We start from the raw sequence: 25,327 nt of genomic DNA on the forward strand, positions 1-25,327 counted from the left end.
TGAGCTCGTTAACACATAACACACACACGCACACACACACACACACACACACATATAGACCTATATATATATATATATATATATATATATATATATATATATATATATATATAGTTTCAAACTTCATGTTATTTTCAAGGCATATGAATATGAATGTCCACAGAGGTCTTTATATAGGATATGTGTTACCAGTAACAAGGGAACATGTTAGGTACGTCTGGAACAGGCAGTGGTTTAGCTACATGGCATAATACATGGATAAATTGTTGCTGGGAACAAGGCCGTACATGTATAAAGCTGTTAAGTAGCAAACAACAGATTAATCAGTACTTAATCCACACCATATCATCATTATCAATTTTACGTAGCCTGTCATCTCTCAGAAAACCAGACCGAACGCATACCATCACCATTGGAATCACGTTTAGCCTTGGCATGCTTCTCTGTTTTATTGGCGGCAAAGAATTCCAAACCTGGCACATCCAGTGGCACACAGACATCATGTATGGAACAGACGTTATCAGTATGTGTCCAATGAATGCAGGATCTTGCCAACTGCAATGACATCGTGAAAGGACTAAAAGTCTGGGATCTGTGGCTCGTCTAGACACAGGAAACCCTCAGCATGTACAACCTGTACATGTTTTAGTTGCTGTTTGCCACTAAACAGCTTTATGATGATTTATTGGTATCTAAAAATGTTAGTTAGAACTGACGGAGAAATTTTTTTCAAATCTGACGTCTTAATTTACCATTTTTGTGACAAAGCATTTACTATCAAATCAAATCAAAAAATTAATCTCATAAATTTAACAGACAATCTGTTATTTGAGTGATGCTAGAATGCATTCTGTTATCGCAGCAGATTATTCTGTTAAATATAACACACACATTCTATTAATTCAACATTACGATACTATTAGATTAACAGAATAGTATATTGAATGTGACATAATATTGTATTCTGTTTAAATTTTCTGAGAGTATATCTGTAAGTTAAATGATCTACAGCGAATTGCATGTGGTGCCTTTTAAACGTTGAGGCCTGTATGTAGGCCTATACAGCTCTACATTATTGACGTATGGGTAGCACAGGGGCCTATACATTTAGACCATATGCATATAGGGACCTACTTGAAGTCTGATCGCAGTTCTGTTGAACTCCGTTTAACACTACACACGGATAATCTGGCACATGTATGCTTGTAGGCTATATGCGGTGCTGTTGCAATCACGCCACAACAGTTAGCTAGGTTGGTCTATGTCTACCAACATGCCGTTTTTATACTAATACATGAAAGTAGGTTTTAATTGTTTTCCTAAAAATGGGGCTGTCAGTATAGTGAATAGGCCCATGTCAATTTTGAACGGTTGTACAGATATCTACATCTAGCAGTCTATACAAATGTGTGATCTTTTGAATTATGATTTTGACGCTTGGCGTAGAAAATAGTTATAGAACGAAGAGTTTTAAAACTGGGTCAGAGATACCATACTGATCAAACCTCGATGCAAACGGAGCATCATGGACTACTCACCCGTGAAAGGCCTGCGTTAATTACCTGCAATCTGGGATTGATATATTAGTTCTGTTAGTCCCAGTCACAACTAATGCCGTTAATAATAAAAGATTGTGAAATTGACATACTTAGGGAAAACCCATCTCGTGTGTTATGTTGAAACACGCCGTTCCACAAATTTGTTGACACATCTAAACTCAGTTGCATTACAGCGTGAGGTATGAAAGTCCATCAGACGCGCGCGGGAAAGTCCCTCGCTGTGTTTAACTAGGTCACATTTTTGTCACGCTTGCCCAGCAGAAGCAGGATTTGATTGGTCCAAAGTTAACTAGGAAGTTGTGGGTAGTTGTCGATGACGGTGTAGACCTGAGATTGACGGCTCTCTATCAGTTTTGTCACAAGCTATGTGTATACGTGCTGGCCACTGTGGGAGACATGAGTCTTATGTAATGAGGGTAGTGTTTACCTGGTCTATCTCAAGTCACTTATAACGCTGACGGGATCAACTGGAGACATTGACGATTGATCGGTACGTATGCGGTACGGCATGTGGAGGGGGGGGGGGGGAGGTATGGGCTCCCGCCGGGGTGGTAACGTAACCTTCTACTGACAAGGGCTACCGGTAGTCAGGCAGTGGTGTGTGTGTGTGTGGGGTGGGGGTGGAAGCAGGTAGCCTATCTGTCCGCAGTCTCACTGACTGGGGTACAGGTAAAGTTAACAGAGGGCTCGAGGTCTGAATACCTAACGCAAAATTTCACTGCAGTCGAGCAGTGTTTCCCCGCGGCAGTGTGTGGATGACGAATTCTGAATGACAGTTCATGATGAAGACTAAGATCAATGATTGGGTGAGTGAGTGAGTGAGTGAGTGTAGGCGGATGAACGGACTGCACGTGTAAGTAGGGCTATATCTAAGGCACAGTGTTAAGTTCGAGTCACACCTTGTGGTTTACGTTCACGAATGAATCACACTTATTTAACTTGTCCTGTCGCGCGCTCTGAGACACCAGTGTTTGTGGGTATACCCATCTGTACTGCACTGGAAGTCTACTCACACACATGGGGTGTTATGTCTGCAGTGTGTAGGCCTACATGATACCATGATAACAAACCAACTAATGATTTCTTGACTACAAGTATATATCAGGATGAGTTCATGTGCTAAGATGCTGTGAACTGTATTACACATAGACCTAAGTTTAACGTACTGACACTGCATTCAAGTAATATTTCCTGTACGTCCAGACTAACATCTCTGTGTATCATGTGTGTGAGATTCAAGTCTGTAACTCCTGTATTCTGTCCTCTCAGGTGTGTCTCATGGATGTGGCCTGTGTGGTTGACTCGATGTCCATGCCCCGTCTCATTGATCACAGCTTATTGATACAGATAGCTCAGTATCCAAGTTAACACTGCAGCTGACACTTCCACATCAGATGTCACGGTAAGAAGTGAGGGAGGATTTTCATAAGCTATAGAAATAATGTATCAGAAACAAATCTTGCCAGTCATTACTACTTTTTCAATTAATGATACAATTTTAGTAGTGTGGCAAGGGGTGTATTTCCATAACAAGTTGGAAAGATACCAAATGATAGTGTAATGGTCTGGTAAATGGCGAATGTTTGGAATGAAAGTTCCCATGTCTGTTGCTGCTGCCGATCGTCATCTGTCTGCCCATCTGTCCGCCTCTCTTAGTCTACTCATATGTCTCTCTGTCTGTTTGTATTGTCTACCCATCTGTGCTTATTGTTTTGTCTGTCTGTGTATCTGTTTATCCGTCTACCTACATGTTGGTCTACCCATCTGTCTGTCTGCCTATCTGTCTAATCATCTGTCTGTCCACCTACCCATTTGTCTGCCGGTTTGACTCTGTCCATATGTCTGTCTGCCCAGCAGTCAGTCTGTCTACCCATCTGTCTCTCTGCCTGCCCATCCGTCTTTCTGTATCAATCTGTCCATCTGTTTGTCTGCCATCTGTCTGTCAGTCCATTTGTCTGTCTGTCTATGCACCTGTATCTCTATCCATGTGTCTGCCTGTATACACATGTATTTATCTGTCCATCTGTTTATCTGTCTGAGCATCTGTCTATCTTTTTGTCCATCTGTTTATCTGTCTGTATGCTCATGTACCTTTCTATCTGTTTATCTCTCTGTATGCTCATGTATCTTTCTGTCCATCTGTTTATCTGTCTGTATCTTTGTGTATTTTTCTGTCCAACAATCTGTCTGTGTGCTCGTGCATCTATCCATCTTTCGTTCCATCTGTTTATCTGTCTGTATGCTAATGTATCTGTCTGTCCATCTGTTTATGTGTCTGTATATTCATGTATCTTTCTGTCCATCTGTCTGTCTGTGTGCTCATGTATCTTTCTGTCCATCTCTTTATCTGTCTGTATGCTCATGTATTTTTTTGTTCATCTGTTTATCTGTCCATACGCTCATGTATCTTTTTGTTTATCTGTTTATCTGTCTATACGCTCATGAATCTGTCTGTCCATCTGTTTATCTACCCGTGCATCTCTCCATCTTTCTTTCCATCTGTTTATCTGTCTGTATGTTCTTGTATCTTTCTGTCCATCTGTTTATCCATCAATTTCAAATCACATGAAATGGTTTGACCACACATACATATGTATAAAGTAAGTAATCATTGTTGAGAGTTCTGTAGTACAGCAACTGATAAGTGTACCTTTGACAACATCAGTCAGAAAGGTCACGTTGAGCAGAGTTCTGTAGTACAGTAACTGATAAGTGTAGCTTTGACAATGTCAGTCAGAAAGGTCATGTTGAGCAGAGTTCTGTAGTACAGTAACTGATAAGTGTAGCTTTGACAACGTCAGTCAGAAAGGTCACTTTGAGCAGAGTTCTGTAGTACAATAAATGATAAGTGTAGCTTTGACAACGTCAGTCAGAAAGGTCACGTTGAGCAGAATTCTGTAGTACAATAAATGATAAGTGTAGCTTTGACAACATCAGTCAGAAAGATCACAATGGATTCATAGCTTTGTGAAAGTCCATTTATCAGCTTTGACAACATCAGTCAGAAAGGTCACGTTGAGCAGAGTTCTGTAGTACAATAAATGATAAGTGTAGCTTTGACAATGTCAGTCAGAAAGTCACGTTGAGCAGAGTTCTGTAGTACAATAAATGATAAGTGTAGCTTTGACAACATCAGTCAGAAAGGTCACGTTGAGCAGAGTCCTGTAGTACAGTAACTGATAAGTGTAGCTTTGACAACATCAGTCAGAAAGGTCACGTTTAGCAGAGTTCTGTAGTACAATAAATGATAAGTGAAACTTTGACAACATCAGTCAGAAAGGTCACGTTGAGCAGAGTTCTTTAGTACAGTAACTGATAAGTGTAGCTTTGACAACATCAGTCAGAAAGGTCGCGTTGAGCAGAGTTCTGTAGTACAGTAACTGATAAGTGTAGCTTTGACAACATCAGTCAGAAAGGTCACGTTGAGCAGAGTTCTTTAGTACAGTAACTGATAAGTGTAGCTTTGACAACATCAGTCAGAAAGGTCACGTTGAGCAGAGTTCTGTAGTACAATAAATGATAAGTGTAGCTTTGACAACATCAGTCAGAAAGGTCACGTTGAGCAGAATTCTGCATTACAATAACTGATAAGTGTAGCTTTGACAACATCAGTCAGAAAAGTCACAATGGATTCATAGCTTTGTGAAAGTCCAACCTTTATCAGTACCTACAGTCATTGTGGAACTTCATTGTGATTGTGGGTAATAATTGTAGGAAATGATTGTAGATAATAGGAAATGATTGTAGATAATAGGAAATGATTTTAGGAAATGATTGTAGGTAATAGGAAATGATTGTAGGTAATGATTGTTTGAACTGATGGTAGGAAATGATTGTTGGTAATGATTGTAGGTAGTGATTAAGGATAATGGTTGTAGGGAATAGGAAATGATTGTAGATAGGAAATGATTGTAGGTAATAGGAAGTGATTGTAGGCAATGGTTGTAGGGAATAGGGAATGATTGTAGATAATAGGAAATGATTGTAGATAATAGGAAATGATTTTAGGAAATGATTGTAGTTAATAGGAAGTGATTGAAGATAATGATTGTAAGAGCTGATGGTAGGAAATGATTGTTGATGAGACTCCATGGGTCACGGTAGAATAATACACCTGTGTCTGGTGTGATGTTTGTGTGGGAGTAGCATAGGTCCTGAAAACCTTGTGGACTGTTTATAGATCCAAAATGTTCAGCATTTACCATGGTCTGCACCTGGTTTTGCTCAGTACTTACCGTGTGCCTACACCTGCTCTTTGCTCCGTACTTATCATGTGCCTACACCTGATCTTTGCTCAGTACTTACCGTGTGCCTACACCTGGTCTTTGCTCAGTACTTATCATGTGCCTACGCCTGGTCTTTGCTTAGTACTTGCCTTGTGCCTGCACCTGCTCTTTGCTCAGTTCTTACCATGTGTCTACACCTGGTCTTTGCTCAGTACTAATCATGTGCCTACGCCTGGTCTTTGCTTAGTACTTGCCTTGTGCCTACACCTGCTCTTTGCTCAGTAATTACCATGTGCCTATGCCTGGTCTTTGCTCAGTACTTACCGTGTGCCTATGCCTGGTCTTTGCTCAGTTCTTACCGTGTGCCTATGCCTGGTCTTTGCTCAGTTCTTATCATGTGCCTATGCCTGGTCTTTGCTCAGTACTTATCATGCGCCTACACCTTTTCTTTGCTCAGGACTTACCATGTGCCTACGCCTGGCCTTAGCTTAGTACTTACCATGTTCCTATGCCTGGTCTTTGCTGATTACTTACCATGTGCCTATGCCTGGTCTTTGCTCAGTACTTACCGTGTGCCTATGCCTTTTCTTTGCTCAGTACTTACCATGTGCCTATAACTTTTCTTTGCTCAGTACTTACCATGTGCCTACACCTGATCTTTGCTCAGTACTTACCATGTGCCTACACTTGGTCACTACTCAGTACTTATGATGTGCCTATGCCTTTTCTTTGCTCAGTACTTACCATGTGCCTATGCCTGGTCTTTGCTCAGTACTTACCGTGTGCCTATGCCTGGTCTTTGCTCAGTTCTTACCGTGTGCCTATGCCTGGTCTTTGCTCAGTTCTTATCATGTGCCTATGCCTGGTCTTTGCTCAGTACTTATCATGCGCCTACACCTTTTCTTTGCTCAGGACTTACCATGTGCCTACGCCTGGCCTTAGCTTAGTACTTACCATGTTCCTATGCCTGGTCTTTGCTGATTACTTACCATGTGCCTATGCCTGGTCTTTGCTCAGTACTTACCGTGTGCCTATGCCTTTTCTTTGCTCAGTACTTACCATGTGCCTATAACTTTTCTTTGCTCAGTACTTACCATGTGCCTACACCTGATCTTTGCTCAGTACTTACCATGTGCCTACACTTGGTCTTTACTCAGTACTTATGATGTGCCTATGCCTTTTCTTTGCTCAGTACTTACCATGTGCCTATGCCTGGTCTTTGCTCAGTACTTACCATGTGCCTACACCTGGTCTTTGCTCGGTACTTACCATGTGCCTATAGCTTTTCTTTGCTCAGTACTTACCATGTGCCTATGACTCTTCTTTGCTCAGTACTTACCATGTGCCTACGTCTTTGCTCATTACTTACCATGTGCCTATGCCTTTTCTTAGCTCAGCACCATGAGCCTTGTCTTTGTATCACTGACTTTCACTGGTTTGTTTCAGGGCATGGAGTGTGATATCAGCATTCTGTGTGCGGCAGATGCTCAGGCCTGGGCTGAGTTTATACAGAAAAAGCTATCAGAGGAGAAGTATGGCTGCATAGTGAGGGTAACAGTGGTACGGGTACAGGATGGGCCCATGGAGGAAGCTGTGACCAAGGCTCACAAGGCTGCTCAGGTACAGGCAGTGATGCTGTCCCCAGACCTGGTGGAGCCTATTGCACAGACACATGACCCAGAACTACTGCCTGACTTTGGTCAACTGTTCCCCAAACAATCCAAATCAGTGGCTGTGTACTGTGGCTGTGATGTGGAGGACTCCGTGGCTACAGAGGTGCTCTCCTGTTATTTCAGGAACTTCCACAAGTGGGCCAAGTGTACTGCGGGGCAGCAGGATGGGGAGGTGAACAAGGTGTTGGTTACTATCATACAGGTGTTAGAACAGGAGGTCAGCAATGGTACAGACTCTGGTATCCCAGAGGAGGACATCTACGCTTTTCCTCCTGCGCCCCGTTCTGTGGGTGCCCAGCAGTTCAGAGTGTTTCCAGACCGGGTCATGATGGTAGGCACACATTTACCTGATGAGCTCAGGCATTATTGAGATTACCCATCACCTGTTATATTCTTCTTTTGCAGAAACAAGTGAGATGTTTGCTCTGCGATGTGTGCTTTGAAATGTGTCCTGTGAGGTGTGTGCTGTAAGATTTGTTCTATGAGATAGGTTTTGTGCTTTGAGATATGTTATGTTAGATTTTTGCTGTGAGATATGTTATTCCTGATTTGTGCTGAGAGTTATGTTATGTTGGTTTGTGCTGTGAGATGTGAGGTGTGTTATGTTAGATTTGTGCTGAGAGGTTTGTGCTCTGAGATGTATACTGTGAGATGTGTGCTGTGAGGTTTGTACTGTAAGATATGTTATGTTAGATTTGTGCTGTGAGATGTGTGCTGTGAGGTTTGTACTGTAAGATATGTTATGTTAGATTTGTGCTGTGAGATGTGTGCTGTGAGGTTTGTACTGTAAGATATGTTATGTTAGATGTGTACTGTGAGATGTGTGCTGTGAGGTTTGTACTGTAAGATATGTTATATTAGATTTGTGCTGTGAGATGTGTGTTGTGAGGTTTGTACAAGAGGCCTGGGGCAGACATCAGTTCTACACAGATAGTACCATTATTATCTGTGTACAGATACACAGATACAGAGGTGTATACAGTCTGGTCTGGGGTGGTGTATACAGTCTGGTCTGGGGGGGTGTATACAGCCTGGGTTAGGTGTATACAGTCAGGGTGAGGTGTATACAGTCTGGTCTGGGGTGAGGTGTATACAGTCTGGTCCAAGGTAAGGTGTATACAGTCTGGTCTGGGGTGGTGTATACAGTTTGGTCTTGGGGGGGGGTGTATACAGTCTGGTCTGGGGTGAAGTGTATACAGTCTGGTCTGCGGTGGGGTGTATACAATCAGGTTGAGGTGTATACAGTCTGGGGTGAGGTGTATACAGTCAGGGTGAGGTGTATACAATCTGGTCTGGGGTAAGGTGTGTACAGTCTTGTCTGGGGTGAGGCGTATACAGTCCTGCCTTGGGTGAGATGTATACAGTCAGGGTGAGGTGTATACAGTCTGGGTGATGTGTGTACAGTCAGGGTGAGGTGTATACAGTCAGGGGTGGAGTGAGGTGTACACAGTCTGTGGTGAGTGTATAGTCTGTGGTGGGTGTATACAGACTGGGTGAGGTGTATACATTCTGGTCTGGGGTGAGGTGTATACAGTCTGGGTTGGGATGTATACAGCCTGGGGTGAGGTGGGGTATATACAGACTAGGCTTAGGTGTGTAGGGCTTGGGGCTGTGTGTGTGTACAGTCTGAAGTGGAGTGTATACAGACTGGGGTAAGGTGTATAGGGCCTGGGGTTGTGTGTATATACAGTCTGAAGTAGAGTGTATACAGACTGGGGTGAGGTGTATAGGGCCTGGGATTGTGTGTGTGTATTGTCTGGGGTGAGGTGGGGTATATACAGACTGGGCTTAGGTGTGTAGGGCCTGGGGTTGTGTGTGTATACAGACTGGGTTGATGTTTATACGGCCTGGGAGTAGGGTGTATACAGTCTGAGGTGGGGTGTATACAGACGGGGTGAGGTGTATAGGGCCTGGGGTTGTGTGTGTATACTGTCTGGGTTGAGGTGGGGTATATACAGACTGGGCTTAGGTGTCTAGGGCCTGGGGCTGTGTGTGTATACTGTCTGAAGTGGAGTGTATACAGACTGGGGTGAGGTGTATAGGGCCTGGGGTTGTGTGTGTATGCAGTGGGGTGTATACAGACTGGGTTGATGTTTATAGGGCCTGGAGTAGGGTGTATACAGTCTGAGGTGGGGTGTATACAGACTCGGGTGAGGTGTATAGGGCCTGAGTTGTATATACAGTCTGAGGTGGAGCTAATACAGACTGGGGTGAGGTGTATAGGGCCTGGGGTTGTGTGTATATACAGTCTGAAGGGGAGTGTGTACAGACTGGGGTGAGGTGTATAGGGCCTGAGTTGTATATACTGTCTGAGATGGGGTGTGTACAGACTGGGGTGAGGTGTATAGGGCCTGAGTTGTATATACAGTCTGAGGTGGGTTGTGTACAGACTGGGTTGAGGTATATAGGGCCTGAATTGTATTTACTGTCTGAGGTAGGGTGTATACAGACTGGGGTGAGGTGTAGAGGGTCTGGGACTGTGTATGTATATAGACCCAGTATTCATGAGACAACACTTACATTGTTGATTATCACTTTTTTGTGTAAAGTAACCATTCTCCATGATGTGTGGAGTAAAACAAAGCTGAGGTGTGTAGATGCTCACAGAGCCTTTGTTCCTCATTCTGCAAACATACCCCCTCACCCCCCCCCCCCCCCATCCCCCCCCACCCCTTCCCAGTCAATGGCTCCAAATTCCAACTCACTCGGTTTGTGCAGAGCTGAACCTGTGACTGACAAAGGGCAGATTGTCATGTAATGGGCCAGTAAGAGAGTCTCAGGAATCTGCCTCTGGCCCTGTCTGTTTACTTGTTTACAGGTGAAAGGGAATCCAGTTACACTTTATGGTTTTGCCAGCAAGAATCTCTCAGGGCTAATAATAGTATAAGTTATCTGTACCCTGATGTCTGCCCCAGGCCTCTTGTACAGTAAATACACTAATACCATGTTAATGGTACAAACTGTGTAGAACTGATGTCTGCCCCAGGCCTCTTGTACAGTAAATATCCTAATACCATGTTAATGATACAAATTGTCTGTGTAGAACTGATGTCTGCCCCAGGCCTCTTTTACAGTAAATACCCTAATACCATGTTAATGGTACAAATTGTCTGTGTAGAACTGATGTCTGCCCCAGGCCTCTTTTACAGTAAATACCCTAATACCATGTTAATGGTACAAATTGTCTGTGTAGAACTGATGTCTGGCCCAGGCCTCTTGTACAGTAAATACCCTAATACCATGTTAATGGTACAAACTGTCTGTGTAGAACTGATGTCTTCCCCAGGCCTCTTGTACAGTAAATACCCTAATACCATGTTAATGGTACAAACTGTCTAGAACTGATGTCTGCCCCAGGCCTCTTGTACAGTAAATACCCTAATACCATGTTAATGGTACAAACTGTCTGTGTAGAACTGATGTCTGCCCCAGGCCTCTTGTACAGTAAATACCCTATTACCATGTTAATGTTATATGCTAGTAATGAGTATAGGTTTAAGACCGCTCTAGTTTTCAGACCACTCTAGTTTTCAGACCACTCTAGTTTTTAGACCGCTCTAGTTTTTAGACCGCTCTAGTTTTCAGACCGCTCTAGTTTTCAGACCGCTCTTGATTTCAGACCACTCTAGTTTTACGACCGCTCTAGTTTTCAGACCACTCTAGTTTTAAGACAACTCTAGTTTTTAGACCGCTCTAGTTTTCAGACCACTCTAGTTTTCAGACCACTCTAGTTTTTAGACCACTCTAGTTTTCAGACCGCCCTAGTTTTTAGACCACTCTAGTTTTCAGACCACTCTAGTTTTAAGACCGCTCTAGTTTTTAGACCACTCTAGTTTTCAGACCACTCTAGTTTTAAGACCGTTCTAGTTTTCAGACCACTCTAGTTTTAAGACCGCTCTAGTTTTTAGGCTAGTTTTAAGATTGCTCTATGAAAAGGCCTTACACCTCTTACAAGTCTTATATAATTCCCACAATGCATTTGCACTCACATGTGCATTTCCTGTGATATAATTGACCACTCTAGCACTGTCAGCTTCTCCCATAAAAATCTGAGGTTTTAGATGTTTTTTGCCTGCAGATTTGTGCAAGCATCTTATCATTTTCCCTGACAAGGTAGTCATAGAATGGTGAATAATAACACATGTAAATGTGCTTGAGATGCTTGGAACATCTGACCATAGTGGGGATGCACTTAAAACATGTAAATTAGTTTGAGATGCTTGGAGCATCAGGCCATAGAGGGAATACACTTAAAAGGTGTAAATGTGCTTGAGATGCTTGGAACATCTGACCATAGTGGGGATGCACTTAAAACATGTAAATTAGTTTGTGATGCTTGGAGCATCAAGCCATAGTGGGAATACACTTAAAAGGTGTAAATGTGCTTGAGATGCTTGGAGCATCAGGCCATAGTGGGAATACACTTAAAAGGTGTAAATGTGTTTGAGATGCTGGGAGCATCAGGCCATAGTTGGAATACACTTGACATATTGATAGACTATAACATTACAGTTGATCTGTTTTAATTTCTTTCTGCCAAAATTATTCATTCATTTCCTTCTGCTTTGGTAGGATTGGTATTTTTGATATATTTAATTAAAGTATGGTGTGCAAACAAGCCGTCCTTCATTTTCATCCAGTTTTACTCAGCTGAAAATATGATTAATTGAGTAGAGAGTCATGCTTCCTGTTACATGAATGTCTGCTGTACAAACAAAATACCACCCACATCAAAGCCAGATACAGGCACTGGGATGTATTGATTTGTTACTGATATCTAACTCATGGAAGTTATTTCTCTGAAGTGACAGTGAAAGTTTTATGAACCAGGAACAGAAATTCATTGTTCTCAGGAAGTATGGTGGGGGTACAGCCTTAAATTATATTGATGATCGACTGGAGGAAATTCATGATACTAATGATCGACTGGAGGAAATTCATGATACTGATGATCGACTGGAGGAAATTCATGATACTGATGATCGACTGGAGGAAATTCATGATACTGATGATCGACTGGAGGAAATTCATGATTGCTATGTGGATATTAACCACAATATAACCCCTCTGGGATGAGATTTTTTTAATTTCACATATTGGTTTTCAATTTTCTTAGTTTTCCTCTTGCTAAAAGGTGAAAATTGTTTAAATTCAAATGGCACGGATCTCATCACAACAGAACAACCGTGATCAAATTAGCACACAGATGGGGACAGTGGCCTTTGAAATTTCTGACTTTCACGGCTAATAAAACGGCAAGCTTTCAGAGTAAAACTTTTTACTTGACGTTTTCAGTTTCTCCATTGTGCATTGGACATGATTTCTAATGCACAATTTCAATGACACAGATATATAATGTGGCAAATATTCTGCCCCTAGGTTGAAACATAGGCTGTTGTGAAAATTAGCACCCATCTCTCGTGCGACATTTCTGTTTAAAAAATGGCGGCCTTCTGAAATGTGAAAGTGGCTTATTCTTTGAGCATGGATTTTTCCATTCTTGTGATTCTTCAGTGTTTTCGCATGTTTGCAAGGTCTTTATTCAAGCATATTCTGTGTAGACTGATAAAATTATAGTTTTTGCGAAGCCCTGAAATGGGCCAACCAAACCAATGCAATTTTGTCTCAAAAATAAAAATGTGCATAAATAGCGCTAGAAGTTGCTCTTTCATTGCCGAAAAGTTTAAAGACTTAGGGTGTGGATTGAAAAACAGATGATTTTATCCTGACATATTTGATTTGTGTGTGTATCTCTTGTCATGAAGTGTAGATATATCCTGAGGGACATCACTCACACTGTAACCACTGCTGTAGATATCGTATTGCAAAGGTGTACGTGCATGTAACAAATACGACAAATACTAGCCTTTAGAATGAGATGAAAGCTGCTGTCACTTTAGCCCTGATCTAGTTGTAATCAACAATCTACAATTCTGCATCGGATCTGTTCTATTGTGATGACACCTGCCAGTCTTTGAACACCGTGGATATCTGATGTAGTATCATCTGGCTGTGAGCATGACCATGGCTAAATTGTTTGTGGGTACCATTAGGTAGTACGTTATTTGTGGGTATCATTCGGTAGAATGTTATTTGTGGGTACCATTAGGTAGTACGTTATTTGTGGGTACCATTAGGTAGTACGTTATTTGTGGGTACCATTAGGTAGTACGCTATTTGTGGGTATCATTCGGTAGTATGTTATTTGTCGGTACCATTAGGTAATACGTTATTTGTGGGTATCATTCGGTAGAATGTTATTTGTGGGTACCATTAGGTAGTACGTTATTTGTGGGTACCATTAGGTAGTACGTTATTTGTGGGTACCATTAGGTAGTGCATTATTTGTGGGTACCATTAGGTAGTACGTTATTTGTGGGTACCATTAGGTAATACGTTATTTGTGGGTACCATTAGGTAGTACGTTATTTGTGGGTACCATTAGGTAATACGTTATTTGTGGGTACCATTAGGTAGTGCATTATTTGTGGGTACCATTAGGTAATACGTTATTTGTGGGTACCATTAGGTAGTACGTTATTTGTGGGTACCATTAGGTAGTGCATTATTTGTGGGTACCATTAGGTAATACGTTATTTGTGGGTACCATTAGGTAGTACGTTATTTGTGGGTACCATTAGGTAATACGTTATTTGTGGGTACCATTAGGTAGTACGTTATCTGTGGGTACCTTTAGGTACTATGTTATTTGTGGGTACCATTAGGTAGTACGTTATTTGTGGGTACCATTAGGTAATACGTTATTTGTGGGTACCATTAGGTAGTACGTTATTTGTGGGTACCATTAGGTAATACGTTATTTGTGGGTACCATTAGGTAGTGCATTATTTGTGGGTACCATTAGGTAGTACGTTATTTGTGGGTACCATTAGGTAATATGTTATTTGTGGGTACCATTAGGTAGTACGTTATTTGTCGGTACCATTAGGTAGTACGTTATTTAGGGGTACCATTAAGTAGTATGTTATTTGTGGGTACCATTAGGTAATACGTTATTTGTGGGTACCATTAGGTAGTGCGTTATTTGTGGGTACCATTAGGTAATACGTTATTTGTGGGTACCATTAGGTAGTACGTTATTTGTGGGTACCATTAGGTAATACGTTATTTGTGGGTACCATTAGGTAATACGTTATTTGTGGGTACCATTAGGTAGTACGTTATTTGTGGGTACCATTAGGTAGTACATTATTGGTGGGTACCATTAGGTAATACGTTATTTGTGGGTACCATTAGGTAGTACGTTATTTGTGGGTACCATTAGGTAATATGTTATTTGTGGGTACCATTAGGTAGTACGTTATTTGTGGGTACCATTAGGTAGTACGTTATTTAGGGGTACCATTAAGTAGTATGTTATTTGTGGGTACCGTTAAGTAGTACGTTATCTGTGGGTACCTTTAGGTACTATGTTATTTGTGGGTACCATTAGGTAGTATGTTATTTGTGGGTACCATTAGGTAGTATGTTATTTGTGGGTACCATTAGGTAGTACATTATTTGTCGGTACCATTAGGTAGTATGTTATTTGTGGGTACCATTAGGTAGTACATTATTGGTGGGTACCATTAGGTAGTATAGTATTTGTGGGTACTATTAAGTAGTACGCTATTTGTGAGTACCATTAGGTAGTGCGCTGTTTGTGGGTACCATTAGGTAGTACGTTATTTGTGGGTACCATTAGGTAGTGCGTTATTTGTGGGTACCATTAAGTAGTTCGTTATTTTTGGACACCATTAAGTGGTATGTTAATTTTGGGTACCATCAAGTGGTATGTTATTTGTGGGTACCATTAAGTAGTGTGTTATTTGTGGGTACCATTAAGTGGTATGTATTTGTGGGTACCATTGAGTAGTTCGTTATTTGTGCATACCATTAAGTGGTACGTTATTTGTGGGTACCATTAAGTGGTATGTTATTTGTGGGTACCATTAAGTAGTGCATTATTTTTGGGTACCATTAAGTGGTATGTATTTGTTGGTACCATTAAGTAGTTTGTTATTTGTGGGTACCATTAAGTGGTACGTTATTTGTGGGTACTATTAAGTGGTATGTTATTTGTGGGTACCATTAAGTAGTGCGTTATTTGTGGGTACCATTAAGTAGTGCGTTATTTGTAGGTACCATTAAGTGGTATGTTTTTTGTGGGTACCATTAGGTAGTACATGTATGTTATTTGTGGGTACGATTTTAATTGTAGAAATATGTTGTCAGTTGATAAGTATATTGCTTTTTACACCATATATGTTTTAGGTGGGTGAAGAGATGTTGATAGTATTTGAAGAAACTGCAGCCAAACCAGTTGCTATCCAGTGTGAGGCTGACCTTTCACGAGAGGTCGTTGCTAAGGAGGAGAACAGTTGCACCTTCTCTTTCACTCTGCCACCAGGTAAGGCTATGGGAAGCACTTCATTCTTTAAAACTGTTTAGAGAGGAATTCCTGTATTTTTGTATCAAGTACAAAGACAAGTAAGTTAATTAAGTTGTTTAGTCTCTTCTATGGAATACCCACATATAGAGGACGATTATAGTGAGCAAATACCTGGCAAATGGTGATTTGTGAGTGTTGTAATCTGTTGTTATGCGTGTGTGCATGTAGCTAACATATGGTTTGTGCATGTGTTGTAATCTGTCGTTATGCGTGTGTGCATGTAGCTAACATATGGTTTGTGCATGTGCTGTAATCTGTCATTATGCGTGCGTGCATATAGCTAACATATGGTTTGTGCATGTGTTGTAATCTGTCATTATGCGTGTGTGCATGTAGCTAACATATGGTTTGTGCTGTAACTGTAGCCTAGCTTACATGTAGATACAAAGCATATGTGTACATGTATATGTCAGCAGTTCTGACTTGTTCTTCGATGGATTGTGAAACGAGCTAGGACATACTGCAAATCCTTCCCCATCAGAATCAGGAGAGAAATCTACCTACAGGCTTTTAATCGTCTATTTACCTGCACCATTACAGCTTGATTTCTTGGTGTGTTGAAATCTTGGACAGCAGTCAAAGTCAATAAACTGGAGCCCTATATTAGCACTGGATTTCTTCTTCCTGGTTCAGTTCATATGCTGCACACACCTAGGAATTCTGAGCTATACACAAAGGCCTGTCTGTACTTGTATCTAATTTCTATATGAGTGATCATGATAGGTGAGAACAGAAAACTTAGCTTTTGTGAATGCTATGCTCATGTCTCTATAGTACATGATCATGAGAGGAACTGGGCCCAGTTGTTCAAAGCCGGTTAAAGATTATATATCAGATTTTACTTCAAGACAAGTCTTCAGTTTTGTACTTAGCCTGAAAACAATTGTGTACTAGTATATCAAATATGAACTAAAACTGCTAGTGTTTTACTTTCATGTTGGAGATCTATATTGGCTATAATTTTATATTTTATTTATGACTTAATATCAGTATTAGCAAATAGACTTTTGTACAACTGGGCACTGGTAATCAGCTGTGTCCGGGCAGTGGTAGTCAGCCGTCTGGGCACTGGTAGTCAGGTGTGTCTGTGCACTGGTAGTCAGCTGTTTGGGCACTGGTTGTCAGCTGTGTCTAGGCACTGGTTGTCAGCTGTGTCTGGGCACTGGTAGTCAGCTGTGTCTGGGCACTGGTAGTCAGGTGTGTCTGGGCACTGGTTGTCAGCTGTGTCTGGGCACTGGTAGTCAGCTGTGTCTAGGCACTGGTAGTCAGCTGTGTCTGGGCACTGGTAGTCAGCTTTTTGGGCACTGGTAGTCAGGTGTGTCTGGGCACTGGTTGTCAGGTATGTCTGGGCACTGGTTGTCAGCTGTGTCTGGGCACTGGTAGTCAGCTGTCTGGGCACTGGTAGTCAGGTGTGTCTGTGCACTGGTAGTCAGCTGTGTCTGGGCACTGGTAGTCAACTGTCTAGGCACTGGTAGTCAGGTATGTCTAGGCACTGGTAGTCAGCTGTGTCTGGGCACAAACATATCATGAATTGTTTAATATTAGGCAAAGAATTGATGCAATTACAAACAAAGCAAAAGAATGCATGGGTGACAACATGTACATGTGCTGTACATCAGTGCTGTACAAGTGTGTAGATTAATGCTGTACATGTATGTACATTAACAGTGTACATGTATGTGGACAAAGGCTGTACATATATGTAGACAAAGGCTGTACATATATGTAGATAAAGGCTGTATGTACATTAATGCTGTACATGTATGTAGATTAATGGTGTTCATGTGTGTGTAAATTAATGCTGTACATGTATGTAGATTAACACTGTACATGTATGTAGATTAATGCTGTACATGTATGTACATTAACGTTAGACATGTATGTACATTAATGTTGTACATGTATGTAGACAGAGGCTGTACATGTATGTAGATGAAGGCTGTACATGTATGTACATTAATGTTGTACACATATATAGACAAAGGCTGTACATATATGTAGATGAAGGCTGTACATGTATGTAGACAAAGGCTGTACATATATGTAGATAAAGGCTGTACATGTATGCAGATAATGGCTATACGTAGATCAATGCTATACATTTATGTGGATTAATGCTGTACATTATGTAGATTAATGCTCTACATGAATGTAGATTAGTGGTGTACATGTGTGTAGATTAATGCTGTACATATATGTAGATTAATGTTGTACATGTATGTAGACAAAGGCTGTACATATATGTAGATAAAGGCTGTACATGTATGTAGATTAACACTGTATATGTATGTGGATCAATGCTGTACATGTATGTAGATTAATGCTCTACATGTATGTAGATTAACGGTGTACATGTATGTAGATTAACGGTGTACATGTATGTAGATTAACGGTGTACATGTATGTAGATTAATGCTCTACATGTATGTAGATTAACGGTGTACATGTGTGTAGATTAACGGTGTACATGTATGTAGATTAATGCTCTACATGTATGTAGATTAACGGTGTACATGTATGTAGATTAATGCTCTAAATGTATGTAGATTAACGGTGTACATGTATGTAGATTAATGCTCTACATGTATGTTCATTAATGCTCTACATGTATTTACATTAATTAATACTCACCAATAAATACCAAATACCTTAAAATGTCACCCTGTGGACACTCGGAACACTATAAATTTGGCAAATAGTCCTCTCTGCTATGTTCATACTCGCTACTGCTAAAGTCAAGTTGGAAAGCCACAGGTAGATCAGTTGTATTTGGTGTGTCCATGGTAAAGATAATGTTGAGTGATTGGTGATGAAGATGATGACATTTGGAACATGCTTACCTGTAGATATTTGTTGGTTTTACAGAATGGAAGAAAGAGGAATCACAAGTGGAGCTAACAGTGTACTGTAATGCAATTCCTGTGGGTACGGCAACAGTACAGTTAGAGACCAAGTTGGATGCAGTCTCCCGGCTGCTGAAAGAGGCAATCAACCCTTTAGAGTTACTCGGTGCAGCCCTGGGTGCCCCATGGGATCCAGCTCTCATGGATCTCAAACTCAAACAAATTTTACAGAGCAACTTCCCAGCTGGAAACTTTCAGGATGTATTTGATGTGTCCAGTCAGAGACTGCCTCAAGGTGTGTTTAAAGATCCATTCCATTATACTTTGTATTTCCTTACCACATGCAATGTTAATCGGACGTGAAAGGATCTAAAACTAGAGATGCTCACTTCGTCACAAGACAGCCTTGGGCAACCTTATTTCAAAGTCTGGTCGTTCTCAGAGGCTCTCTCATTGGTTGATGGCACACGAGTGAATACAGTGGCAGGGGAGAAAAGTCAATCACAGCAGTTGTTTTGCGGCACCTTGCGGCAGCTATGTCTAGATAAAGAAGCATTTCTTACTTTTAATTATGCTGAAGTACATGTTAAACTTGTAGTTGAGAGTTTCTCTGCGATGCATTAGGCCTACATGTACCAATCACACCACATACGCATACACATTCTTTGTTGGATCATTTTTGTCTGCTGTGTAACTATCACTGCAGACATGTAGGCTACTTGTGCATCTGTGCACACCCATGAATAACTTTCCAGTCTACTGCATGTAAACTATCACTGCAGACATGTAGGCTACTTGTGCATCTGTGCACACCCATGAATAACTTTCCAGTCTACTGCATGTAATTTATGGCCTGCCTGCCTAATAATGTGAATGCCACATCTAGTGTCCCTTTTGACTTTAAGTTACAACATCTTTTTGTGTTCTTCAAAAGCAGGAAGCCAAACAATTCCATGTGTACCATTTCATGTGTGTATCATTGCTTAGGAAGGGTCAACACTCACATTACATTCTGCAATATATCTTCATTAAAAAATCTCACATTTGTGACATATTCATGTAGTAATCATTACAAGTAGGCCCATATGTGCCACATGTAGGCTCACATGTGCTACATGTAGGCTCACATGTGCTACATGTAGGCTCACTTGTGCTACATGTAGGCTCACTTGTGCTACTTGTAGGCCCACATGTGCAACATGTAGGCTTACATGTGCTACATGTAGGTTCACATGTGCTACATGTAGGCCCACATGTGCTGCATGTAGGCTCACTTGTGCTACATGTAGGCTCACATGTCCTACATGTAGGCTCACATGTGCTACATGTAGGCTCACTTGTGCTCCATGTAGGCCCATGTGTGCTACATGTAGGCTCACTTGTGCTCCATGTAGGCCCATGTGTGCTACATGTAGGCTCACTTGCCTAAGGTACTAAGCTTTGTCAGCATTATTATTGCTGCCCATCACATCTCCATGGATTTGTTTGTGCGGACACTCGGATTCTCACAACTGGCTGCAGTGGTATAGTGGGTAGGGCACCTGTCTCATAAACAATAGGTCCAAGGTTCAATCCTGAGTCATACCTCAACCATTAACATTTATAATCTGGTATGTTTAGCATGGCAGGCCAGTGAGGCAGCACTATGTGTAGAAATATGTCTGCATTGATTTTGGCCTTTTACAACAGGAATCACAGTTGTCATATAACTGAAATATTACTAAAAGTCACGTTAAACCTCAATGCAAACATTGAATTTAAAAGCTTGTACTAAACAGTGACGAAATTTTTGTTTTACTAAAATTATTATTTTATTCCTTGTTTTGAAGGCAGAAGAAGTAACAAAGAAACCCCAACAATTTTACATTTTGCTGCAAAGTTTGGTTTGAAGGAGCTGTGTGCAGAGCTGTTGACATGCCCTGGGGCAGCTCAAGCCTTTACAGTGGAAAATGTCCATGGACTACTGCCCAATGAAATTGCAGCTGCGCAGGGGCATGAGGAGCTGGAAAAATTCCTCACAGACTACATGGTGCGTAGTTGAAGTATGTAGATTAGTGCTGTACATGTATGTACATTAGTGCATAACATATTCTCCATATATTACATGTTAGGTAGTTCACTGACTTCACATTCTTCACATGTTACATGTCAGGTAGTTCACTGATTTCACATTCTTCACATATTACATGTTAGGTAGTTCACTGATTTCACATATTACATGTCAGGTAGCTCATTGATTTCACATTCTCCACATGTTACATGTCAGGTAGTTCACTGACTTCACATTCTTCACATGTTACATGTCAGGTAGTTCACTGACTTCACATTCTTCACATGTTACATGTCAGATAGTTCACTGATTTCACATTCTCCACATGTTACATGTCAGGTAGTTCACTGACTTCACATTCTTCACATGTTACATGTCAGATAGTTCACTGATTTCACATTCTCCACATGTTACATGTCAGGTAGTTCACTGACTTCACATTCTTCACATGTTACATGTCAGATAGTTCACTGTTTGCATATTCTTCCCATGTTACATGTCAATAGTTCACGGATTTGACATTCTTCACATATTACATGTCAGGTAGTTCACTGATTTCACATTCTTCACATGTTACATGTCAGGTAGTTCACTGATTTCACATTCTCCACATATTACATGTTAGGTAGTTCACTGATTTCACATTCTTCACATATTACATGTTAGGTAGTTCACTGATTTCACATATTACATGTCAGGTAGCTCATTGATTTCACATTCTCCACATATTACATGTCAGGTAGTTCACTGACTTCACATTCTTCACATGTTACATGTCAGGTAGTTCACTGATTTCACATTCTCCACATGTTACATGTCAGGTAGTTCACTGACTTCACATTCTTCACATGTTACATGTCAGATAGTTCACTGTTTGCATATTCTTCCCATGTTACATGTCAATAGTTCACGGATTTGACATTCTTCACATATTACATGTCAGGTAGTTCACTGATTTCACATTCTTCACATGTTACATGTCAGGTAGTTCACTGATTTCACATTCTCCACATATTACATGTTAGGTAGTTCACTGATTTCACATTCTTCACATATTACATGTTAGGTAGTTCACTGATTTCACATATTACATGTCAGGTAGCTCATTGATTTCACATTCTCCACATATTACATGTCAGATAGTTCACTGACTTCACATTCTTCACATGTTACATGTCAGGTAGTTCACTGATTTCACATTCTCCACATGTTACATGTCAGGTAGTTCACTGACTTCACATTCATCACATGTTACATGTCAGATAGTTCACTGTTTGCATATTCTTCACATGTTACATGTCAGTAGTTCACAGATTTGACATTCTTCACATATTACATGTCAGGTAGTTCACTGATTTCACATTCTTCAAATGTAACATGTCAGGTAGTTCACTGATTACACATTCTTCATGTATATTTAATGTCAGGTAGTTCATGCTGTAGTTTTAACATTTTTCACACATTTCATGTGAGTTAATCCATTCCATATTCTTCACATATTACATTGGATATTTTCCCCATACATGTATAACATTTACCTGCAGGACAGGTATGGTTTTGTGATATTTGACTACTTTTCATCATACAATTCATCCCATTTAAGAACAACTTATTCCTTCAGACACTATTAGATCACATCTCACACACATTTTAGGTACATGAAACACCTGGTCTGCCAGCAAGCTGTGGATGGCTGTGGGTTTGTTCGGTTTCTTCACACATTAATACTAGCCACCATGGTATAAGCGAAATATTCTTGATTACGAAATCACCAATCAAGTAAATAAATAAGTAAATATTTGAACCATGAACCATGGGAAATTGTTGTTCAGGTTATGAAATACCAGCGAGGAAATTTGGCAGAGTATAGTCCCACAGATGATTTCATTCTGATTAGTAGGAATTTTGCTCTAGTTGCCTCCTGCCCATCTTGATATTTCCTGGAGTGTTTAGCACATTCATCTATGTATAACCTTGGATTTGGCACTTTAATCTTCAGGTGTGGCATTCAAAATGTAATATGTCTATTTTTATTCTATTCATTGGGAAGCAACTATTGTTAATCTAGCTGTGAGGTGTTCGATATCAAATGCTATAATTGCAGGGTTAACACGATAGTGTGTTTATACTGCTGTCAGTGTTCTATTACTGGTGCTAAGAAGAGAAAACCAAAGCACTAAAAAAACTTGTTAATTATGCCTGTAACCCTCACCTCTCACCTGAACATTGATACAGCAGAAACTTTTTAATTATGCCTGTAACCCTCACCTCTCACCTGAACATTGATACATCTAAGACTTGTTAATTATGCCTGTAACCCTCACCTCTCATGTTAAACCTCAGTCACTCACTCACTCACTCTCTCACTTCTCAACTGAACATCCATATAGGTACCTTTATTACTGCAATTCTTCTAATTTCTGGGACACCTGGTCTTCTCTTTTAAGCCAATAAACATGTAATTGTAGTAGGAATATTTAGTTTATTTTTTCACATGGTTAGTCCATCTAATGATCACCATAAATCATATTTTTACTTTTCAAAGAAATTAGGAGACAAATGTACTTCTTTGCTTTCACCACTACTTATATCTGTCCCAACAATTAGAAGAATTATGGTTGATAGTCCTGCATGAGCAGTAGCCCTTTGAATATTAGTGTGCCGACTATATATAATAAACAAATTGGACTGACCTCTAGCTACATACAGACCTTGAAAAAACATCTAAAATGTTCAAACAAAATATAGTTATAATAGCTGAGTGATCTGACACTTCCGCTCAATGATCAGTTTGAAATTTCTGTACTTCGCACCAGCAACATGCTCTCTAATGTTTTCAATTCTTCTTGTTCTACTTTCAATCGTCACTTTGCTGGGTTTGAAATCTCCAGACCTGTATTCAGTGTGGCTTGGTTTTCTCAAATTACGGATGTCCAAATTTACGGCAGGAATGGAACCTCAGGTTGTTAACATTCACATTTTCACCCTAAAAAATAAAGACTCACTAAACCCTTAAACCTGTCTAAATTTTCCGCTACCTGTCTTCTGTCATAAATCTGTCAACATAATGATTGGCAGTCATTATGGATCATGTGCTTGTAACCATTTTCACATACTTCTCTGACTACCGCATGTGTGTGTAACTGGGTTTCTGAGCAATAGACCAACACCCTACACCTTGTGCCCTGTACAAGTGCAGTTACAGTCACATTTTACACTTGGACCAACAGCCTATAGCTGGTGCCCTGTACAAATGCAGTTACAGTCACATTTTACACCTGGACCAACACCCTACAGCTGGTGCCCTGTACAAATGCAGTTACAGTCACATTTTACACCTGGACCAACAGCCTACAGCTGGTGCCCTGTACAAATGCAGTTACAGTCACATTTTACACGTGGACCAACACCCTACAGCTGGTGTCCTGTACAAATCCAGTTACAGTCACATTTTACACCTGGACCAACAGCCTACAGCTGGTGCCCTGTACAAATGCAATTACAGTCACATTTTACACGTGGACCAACAGCCTACAGCTGGTGCCCTGTACAAGTGCAGTTACAGTCACATTTTACACCTGGACCAACAGCCTACAGCTGGTGCCCTGTACAAGTGCAGTTAGAGTCACATTTTACACTTGGACCAACAGCCTACAGCTGGTGCCCTGTACAAATGCAGTTACAGTCACATTTTACACCTGGACCAACAGCCTACAGCTGGTGCCCTGTACAAGTGCAGTTACAGTCACATTTTACACCTGGGCCAACACCCTACAGCTGGTGCCCTGTACAAATTCAAGTACAGTCACATTTTACACCTGGACCAACAGCCTACAGCTGGTACGTTGTACAAGTGCGGACACTGTCACACCTGGACCAACAGCCTACAGCTGGTGCCCTGTACAAATGCAGACACAGTCAGATTTTACATCTGGACCAACAGCCTATAGCTGGTGCCCTGTACAAATGCAGACACAGTCAGATTTTACACCTAGACCAACAGCCTACAGCTGGTGCTATGTAAAAATGCAGACACAGTCAGATTTTACACGTGGACCAACAGCCTACAGCTTGTGCTATGTAAAAATGCAGACACAGTCAGATTTTACACGTGGACCAACAGCCTACAGCTGGTGCCCTGTACAAATACAGACACAGTCAGATTTTACATCTGGACCAACAGCCTATAGCTGGTGCCCTGTACAAATGCAGACACAGTCACATTGTACACCTGGACCAACAGCCTATAGCTGGTGCCCTGTACAAATACAGACACAGTCACAATTTACACCCAGACCAACAGTGTACAGCTGGTGCCCTGTACAAATACAGACACAGTCAGATTTTACACCTGGACCAACAACCTATAGCTGGTGCCCTGTACAAATGCAGACACAGTCACATTGTACACCTGGACCAACAGCCTATAGCTGGTGCCCTGTACAAATGCAGACACAGTCAGATTTTACATCTGGACCAACAGCCTATAGCTGGTGTCCTGTACAAATGCAGACACAGTCACAT

At 40.9% G+C, this 25,327-nt stretch overlaps 1 protein-coding gene across 1 annotated transcript in view; it reads left to right on the forward strand.

The window, feature by feature from the left end:
- The first annotated feature begins 1,941 nt into the window (after positions 1-1,941).
- Positions 1,942-25,327, forward strand: part of LOC135474932 (phosphoinositide 3-kinase adapter protein 1-like) — a 58,739-nt gene continuing 35,353 nt past the window's right edge. Inside the window, exons 1-6 of the mRNA XM_064754630.1 lie at positions 1,942-2,049; positions 2,829-2,961; positions 7,232-7,789; positions 15,733-15,868; positions 18,776-19,048; positions 20,583-20,782. Coding sequence (XP_064610700.1) covers positions 7,235-7,789; positions 15,733-15,868; positions 18,776-19,048; positions 20,583-20,782 — 1,164 coding nt within the window. The 5' untranslated portion in view covers positions 1,942-2,049; positions 2,829-2,961; positions 7,232-7,234. The remainder of the gene's footprint in view (positions 2,050-2,828; positions 2,962-7,231; positions 7,790-15,732; positions 15,869-18,775; positions 19,049-20,582; positions 20,783-25,327) is intronic.

This window comes from Liolophura sinensis, chromosome 1, assembly GCF_032854445.1.
Source record: "Liolophura sinensis isolate JHLJ2023 chromosome 1, CUHK_Ljap_v2, whole genome shotgun sequence".
Lineage (NCBI taxonomy): Eukaryota > Metazoa > Mollusca > Polyplacophora > Chitonida > Chitonidae > Liolophura > Liolophura sinensis.